The sequence below is a fragment of the Halyomorpha halys genome, unplaced genomic scaffold (assembly GCF_000696795.3).
Source record: "Halyomorpha halys isolate HHAL.00 unplaced genomic scaffold, Hhal_1.1 Scaffold52.1, whole genome shotgun sequence".
NCBI lineage: Eukaryota > Metazoa > Arthropoda > Insecta > Hemiptera > Pentatomidae > Halyomorpha > Halyomorpha halys.
The window spans coordinates 1,736,916-1,745,149 of record NW_027104988.1 but is presented as its reverse complement, the minus strand read 5'-3'; the positions used below and the strand labels follow the sequence as shown (position 1 = coordinate 1,745,149).

The window sequence follows — 8,234 nt, the reverse complement described above, 5'->3', positions numbered from 1 at the left end:
TATATATATTTATTGATAAATATTGATGAAAGCACAAACCGTAGCTACAAAATTTTCCTATCTATTACTTCCATCTATAGTTTGTCAATATATTTCTGCCTTGATGGACACATTTTTTCCAATGATGATTTAGAAGCTGGAAGATTTCTTATTCATAAAAAGTTTGAGAGTGCTAAATTGTCTCTACAACAAATATCATTAAGTTTATTACCAACGAAGGCGTTACACTCTCAGAAATTTTCACTCCTTTGAAAGCACAGTTAGGGAACACTATACTACACTACCCAACATGCATACATAGTGAAGTACAGTCATAGAATAGAGACTTTTTCGATAAGTGAGAAAGAATTGAAAACAAAAGTTGGATGCCCAAGGACAAGTCTTACATCTAAAAACATTCAAGAATATACTGAATGTGAATACCAGTTCACTTTTTGTTGGTTTACAGTCTACCTTGCCATTTTCAACATACAAGATGGTTATCAACCAACTCATCCACGAGTAGAAAGGTCGAATTTTCATTCTTTAGAGCCTCCACAAAATAAAAGTCAACCCACTCAGTCTAGAATCGAACCAGATGCAGACTCAAGGTGGCTGAGATTAACTCGTCTACAACAGCTGCCAATGCTTGTTAACTAAGAATGTGGTTTACAACTACCAGTAGTTATTTTTCTCACTTTTTTCTTATATTGAGATCTCATTGCACAAAATCAATTAAAACTAAATAAATAAATCCAAATTACCTCAGATTGGATTTGGGATAGAGCAGCTTCTTCTGGAGATAAAGTTGGTTCATCTTCATGACTAATAATCGTTGACAACTGAAAAAATACATTCCTTTAGAAAATGAGTGAACTAGAATTAAATTTAAAAAAGTGAAATGTATTTATTTATTTTTTTTAAATTTATGTATTAAAATTTGAAACTATATTATTTATGAAAAGTAAATGACTTGTGAAGAAACCAGTAATTCATTGGTAACACTCTCGTGACAGAAACAGTCACATGTTATAAGATCCCAGGGTTATTTGTTTACAGACGACAGGATTAACACAAATCTCGAACCACTATCGGTAAAAGTAGAGATAAATTTTTGGCTGGCAACTCATTATGGATGCAAATAATTTAAGAATTTTAATTTTAATACCATACTTGACGAAATAGGTTAAGGTTTGTTTCTGAAATTTTATTTTATAAAACGAGCATTTGACCAATATTCAGTACCAACTTACATTAATTAATACAATCAAGGAAAATATGATTGTGACCAAAATCGGAGTCTTCAAGTCACTTCACAGTACATTTTTGTTTCAACTTTCGTGAAGGGAGACTTAATACAGTTTATACTGATCAGAGATAATACATTCACTTACTATCAAATATTAAAAAAAAAAAAAAGGCAATACAAAAATCTTTTTAAAACAGAATTCGGGTTGATATATATGTTCCAGGCTGATCCCCCACATTCAGGAATCTATTACAAAGCTATGATATACTAGACCTGTTAGGTAAGAAATAAATTACCTCCGGATGGGCTGGAGCAGGTACTGGGGAAGAAGCAGCTTCTTCATTCTCAATCCAGACAAATCCCTGAAAATATTTGATAAAAAAAACTCAGTATGCAAGATAATTAGGTCCTAAGTCCTTCATAAAAGATAAATACAAAAAATAATAGAAATGTAAATATCAGATTTATTTTTATTGAGCAGACCAATTTTGATAATAGAAATTCTCTACTAATTCCTGACTTTGTCTGAAAGTTCCTAAATAGCCTTTTTACTTATAGAAAATTAATTATTAACTAGCGTAAAATATTATTGCATACAGGAACTCCAACTAGTTTTCTAATGTACATATGCTTACAAACTATAGAATTAATGAAATGTAAATTTTTTAAGAAGAAATTATTATCATAATCTCTTCAAGATCAAGTTAATTCACTAATACCAACAGTTTAAATACAATATTTGATTTTATTTTCATTGTTTACGGAGCATTGATTATTCTTTATTTACTTTTTTCCTCTAATTTATGAGTTCACCTCCACAAACTCCCTAGACACTTAAAGGAACGAGAAGTTCTCCTGACCTATCTACTAAATAAACAAAAAAAAGTACATCACTTTCTTTAACTATGGATAGTACTGTTGAATCATTTGAGATCGGTAAATCGGTCAATGGTCAAAGGCCCAATTTATGGATATGATATCAGAGTTAATGAATCATTCACTGGATGCTATACTCGGTGGCAAGCGAAGAACATATAAACTTTCATATGGACAAGGGAATACAAATACTGAATGTGTATCTTTTCTAAATAAAATTTATTATTATCATTAAATGAACATTTTGACAACCAAGATAGAAATCAATCACATCCAAAATGTGACTAAAATATTTTTGAAAATTCTATGTTTAGGTAGTTTAAAGAAGCTTTTTTTAAAGGACTTATTAAGTTTATTAAGATTAATCAACTGAACCTGAATAAATTATTTTAAATAACTTCTTAGTTTACAAAAAATTGCATCAGTTAAGCAATATCCTTTAAAATTAAACATATCAACATAAATTACCTCAGATAAATCATATTCTCTTTCCAATAAAGTAGATTCTTCTTGACTGATACTTGTCTACAAATAAAACAACACATTTTTAAAGAAAATAAACAAAGTATACAATAACATAAAAAGTAAAAATAAATTTATTATATTTTACACAAGTTATAATTTTAGGTCTTCAGAAACTATGAAAACCTTATTATGGAATTTTCTGAATTTTCAGGTTTACCAGATCATTTTTTAGAAAATTTGCTGGTAGTCAAAATATTTATAATAACTATTAGTTTACTGAATTTCTGGTTCTAATGCGGTACACTCTGAATATATAACTCGAGATCATGAGTATATAATACGAACATGAGATCGAAATTCTATAAAAAAAAAGCAATAAAATCGTTCCTTCTGCTTAAGAGATAATAATGTACACACAGACAGTCAAATGGCTAAAGATGGCATTTTTTGGACATAACAGGGTTGAAATGCAAAGTCTGTTAAAAATTACACATCAAGAATTTAACCCCATTACAATACTTTCCATTCCTAGCAGTTTTAAGAAAGGTTTACCAATTACTGAAAACAGGATTCGTCCAAGCTTCTTGAAACAAGGTTTTTGGAATGTGACTCATGAATGATCAAACCAAATTAATAGATATGAACAGTGGGTAAGTTATTAATATTAGTTTAAATTTTCAAAAAAATAAAATAAATATTAGAACTAGAGTCGTACACTTACTTCATTAGATTGGGTTGCTTCCAATCCTACATCCGTCACAACTTCAGATTCTTCAGCTACACTGTTACTCTAACATAAAGATTTTTATAAAAGTAATAATAATTGGAGAATAAGTTCATAGATTTAAATACCATATTTGTCCTAACATAAGGTGAGCTTCTTATCTAAACTTATCTTCAGTAAAAATAGGGCTCAACCATATACAGGATTGACCAATAAAAATTTTGATTTGTCCAAAATCAAGGCTTTTAAGCCACTTCATAGTTTATTTTTCATAATTTATTCTTGCATGGTGATAGATTAAATACAAATTATATCAATAATATGTTAAAATTGTTTAGATACTGCAAAATACATGGTTAGCAGTAGAAACGCGAACTATTTCAGTGACATAGATATATTTTAACAGGATGATAGGTTTAAGTATTTAGGTTCTACAGTAACTAGAAAAAACGAAATTGATGAATAAAAACAAAGTTAAAGGCGGGAAATGCTAGTTATTTTTCAATTTCGAAACTTTTTAGCTTGTGCCTTCTATCCAAAAACTTAGAAATTAGAATTTACAAAACCATTATCCTTCCCACTGTTCTTTATGGATGCAAGACGTGGCCTCTTACACTAAGGGATGAACAGTGCCTAATGTTTTCGAAAATAAAGTATTATGTAAAATATCCGGACTGAAAAAGGATGAATTAATGGTTAGATGTTTTCTCTGAAAATTGTTTTCAAAAGGGAGAATGATCTAATATTCGGAATCAACCTATGTTTGAACAAATATGGTGTGAATTATAGGTAAGTTAATAATATATATTTTCAATAAAAACTATATATCCTAGAACTAGATAATGCTTACTTCATTAGACTGGGTTGTTTCGGTATCCAATTCCAAACGTGTCACAACTTCAGATTCTGCAGCTGCACTATTACTCTACAAAAAATATCATAACAATAATCCATGAGGCTAATAATAATTCAAATTTAAGTTTATAATTTTTTTCAAATATGTCATTCTGCATGAAAATGCACATGACTAACAAATAATTAATAAACAAATATTATATATAATACAAAAATTTATTAGTGTTTCTTAAAGAGTAATATAAGTCTCCAGAGGTATGGGGAAAAGAGGTGGATACACAAAGCACCTGATTTTAACTTAAAAAACTCCTTGAAATACATATTTGCTTCTTTAAGTTATCTACAAGATTTTTTACAGTATTTTAAAAAAATTATGTAGAAAAAAAAATATCTTTTGGATGTGAAACCATTTCTCAAACTAAAATTTACAACCTGGGACCCAAATTAAGACAATCTGCAGGATCAACTTGAATAATTTTATCCTTCTCATTAATCTTAACATATGTTATAGTTAACTAAGAGTAATTTTTTTTCTTTTTTTTTTTTTTTTGTACTAAAAGTTGAAAAATTAATGTATTTTTAGTTTGTTTTTTTTTATTAGAGATAGTATTTTGAATATTAAAGATTAGATGCATAGATATTGAAAGTTTAAGAAACACTGTACCATGAGATAAGAAATTTTCTTTTCAAAACAAAAATAGTTTACCTCTAATGTTGCTTCCACATTATCAGCAAGTCCAAGAACAAAAGAATTGAGTGCATATACTAATTCCAATGCCTTTTTGTCTTCAGATAATCTATAAACTTCAACAAGTTTATACTTATCTACAAGGCCTGAAAATGCAACAGCTATACTTCGAGGCAGCTTTAATTGTGATGGAAATTTACAATCCATAAATATTGCCAAATTTGAAAAAGCTTTAGCAACATCCATTTGTTTAAAGGAAAAATCATCTTTCAGCCAAACTTTGATGTAAGAGGATTTTAACTGTACAATGGTGGAGGAAGATTCAATCAAATTCATGCAAAACGTGAAGTCTTGATGTAACAATCCATAAAACACTGAAAGTAACAGTGACTGAGCTGTTGTTAATTCTCTCAGAGTAATTTCATCATCGTAAATTGAAAAATGAATAGCAAATTGCAAAGCCTTATTGAGCTTCTCATTAAATATTTCGGAGTATAACTGACTCATCCTTTGATATCCCAACATGTTATTGTGTCCACTATAATAGATATTCTGCAAACAGATGAATGACAGAAAAGATTAAAAAACCATAAATAGAATTAGTAATAAAATAAATAAATGAGAAAGGTTTATCTTTATCAACCATCATAATAATCATAACAAGATGGTCAGGGTTGCGGTAAAAAAAAAAAGTTCTATTTGTTCTTTTTTTTTTTTTACCGCAACCCTGACCATCTCCTTATATTTAAATCTTTACGGTCAACTGTATATACATAAATAATAGTAATAGTTGCTCAAGAAACTCTAAAATGGGCTATGAATAAAAAAACTATACCAACTTAATAACTTAGTTCAGTATTTCCTTTTGCTTAGTACAGCTACCTCAGCATTTCTATTGCATAGATAAGTACATGATTACCTTATTTGATATTTTAAGATTTAGGAACAAATTTGATTATTATGACCCCAAGTCAATATAGAATCAAATGATCTTTAATATAAGCTTGGTCTTATCCTCATTGAGATAGTCAGAGAGGGCTTAAATAAGGAATTTTTAAAAAACCTTCCTTGAAAGAAACTTTAATGTTGTTTATTTGAAAAAAATAAACAGTTCTCATTGTTAACAATAATAAACAATAAATAAAAAAAAAATATTAAAGGATTTTATGAAAAAATAAAGCAGAAAAAAAAAATATAAATATCCATTTCAGACAGGAAATCCTGAGATGGTCTGAGCTTTCCAATTGCATTACTGCTTCATCTCTTGTTAAACTGTTGTATTTTTGGCAAGAACAAAATTTATAATCGTTATTCCCACCTTAAGAAATCCTAATATATTAATATTCTAACAACAGAAAAATAAAAAAAGTTTGTTCATAATTTTGCCTTCCTTAGTCTTAAGTTTTATTTTTTAGAAATAGCAAAAACTTCAACAGGAGCCCACTAATATACACAAAATTTGGGGAAAAGATGTAGGATGATAACTTAAAGTAATACGTGCACTGCACCAGATTTTTTTTTTATAATAAATTTAATTTGTTGTCATTCACTGAACTGAATTTATGGGATGACCAAGTTTAAAATGTATATTAAGAATAACACTTTTGCACATTGATAAGAAAAAGCAATTAATGGAGTTTGATAAAATTAATACTAGAACATTATTACACTTCCCTCCCAAGTTGGATGAAATCGGACAAGTCATTTTTGAAAATTTGAAGTGTACCAAGAAAAATAATATATGCAATGCTTATGCAACAATATGCAAATGTAGTGGACAGAATCTTATAAAACTAGCTATCCTCACAATTCCAGAAAAATTTATAAGAATCGGATTACTGATTAAAACTATTATGCTAGGTGTCTTAAACATAAATTGTAGGTGAAAAGTTTCGATTCTACACATATAAATGTTTTTCATAGCCAGTATGAATACAGACTTTTTCTACCTCCGGGCAGTAGAGAGAAAGGAATACTCAACAATATCAGATTGTTATTGTTAACCTTAAACTGCTAGGACATCAAACTCTATTGACAGGGAACTTATCCTCAAACTAATAATAAGAGACTCATAGTTAATAATAACCCATTAACTGCATTCCAAACTCTCCAATCCCATATCACAGCCCTCGGAGAAGGGAGTCATAATTGGAGGATTAAAATAAATCCCATCAAATCACCTTTACCCTTCATCATAAATTATGACTGCCCTACAGTATCCTTTAATTATGTTTCTTTTACTCCTGTCAAACAGATCCAGAAAAAAAAAAAATAAGTAGAATTTAATTCAGTAAGGAGTAAGTATTCAAACCTCTTCTGTAAACTTAAGTGAATATTAGTGTCATATACCTCAGTGGTACAGAACTGTTTTTGTCTTATTTAGAGGTAAAGATAACGATGTCATAGATGAATTGTGAGGGTAGTCAAATGCTTTTTAAAAAATAATAAGAATATTTTAATTAGTAGAAAAATATCTGTTTAAATGCATCTCCTGTAAAATTACCCTAATCTGACACAGTGTCTTTAACTTTTGTAATACAATAAAATCCACCAATAATCAATGTTTTTACTTACAAATAGAAATAACTTACAACTTTCAATATAATACAACTTATTTAAATTATATAAGTCCTGAGGATAGGGCAGACCCCTGAAACATTGATGTAAAAGTGTAATGTGTTTTTTAATAAAACATTAATAAAGGAAGACTCCATGATTTACTATCACTTTCTGGAATGAATATAATGAAAGAACTCATCTAATTAGTTGAGAATTATAACAAAAATCATGGACTAAAGTGTTATGGGTTCTAAAGAAAGGACAAGACAAATTAAAACCCAAAACTATTCAAAGAACAATTATGTAATAGCATATATTTATCAGGAAATACAATATATTGAAAGATATGTATCTAATGATATGCAAATAATTGAATTTACAAACCTTATACCATCAAGAAATAAATTTATTAAATCACATAAGCGAACGGAATAACATCACAAGCCAGTACCAACACCAATAATGAACTACAAGATAACACGTCTTGGCGTTCCCGGCATAAGGTTACCAAGTTAACTACTGTATTTTCCCCTCACATTTATCTCAAGTTTTTCCTATATTCTATTAGAGAAATAATTCTTATTTTCCAATAATGTAATCAAAATTATCCTTCTAAAATAATTGAGTCTTTTATTTCCTAACTGTCATATAATTTTTCAGGAAACGCAAATAACAGTAATCCTTTACACTAGGATATATTTCCTAAAAGCACTGATTATTTTAATATTAATTAAATAGTATTTATATTTTAAATAACAACAACAAACAAGGTTTTTCCAACAAAACCCCTACATGGTTAGTCGATAGGACTGTCATTCAAAAGCCATCACAATTCAATC

The 8,234-nt window shown here is 28.7% G+C and overlaps 1 protein-coding gene across 5 annotated transcripts in view; it reads right to left on the bottom strand.

Moving 5' to 3' along the window:
• Positions 1-7,986, bottom strand: part of LOC106691814 (receptor-interacting serine/threonine-protein kinase 4) — a 31,414-nt gene extending 23,428 nt beyond the window's left edge. For 2 of the 5 annotated variants that reach the window (XM_014437743.3, XM_014437750.3), the window contains exons 1-7: positions 7,780-7,936; positions 4,855-5,388; positions 4,144-4,218; positions 3,291-3,359; positions 2,573-2,629; positions 1,525-1,590; positions 744-821 (exon numbers count right to left, since the gene is read on the bottom strand). In XM_014437743.3, the coding sequence (XP_014293229.1) occupies positions 744-821; positions 1,525-1,590; positions 2,573-2,629; positions 3,291-3,359; positions 4,144-4,218; positions 4,855-5,361 (852 nt within the window). In that variant the 5' untranslated portion in view covers positions 5,362-5,388; positions 7,780-7,936. Of the gene's footprint in view, positions 1-743; positions 822-1,524; positions 1,591-2,572; positions 2,630-3,290; positions 3,360-4,143; positions 4,219-4,854; positions 5,389-6,922; positions 7,347-7,779 lie in introns of those variants that run through there. The other 3 variants (XM_014437726.3, XM_014437710.3, XM_067047212.1) reach the window with 3 other exon arrangements.
• Positions 7,987-8,234: the final 248 nt, after the last annotated feature.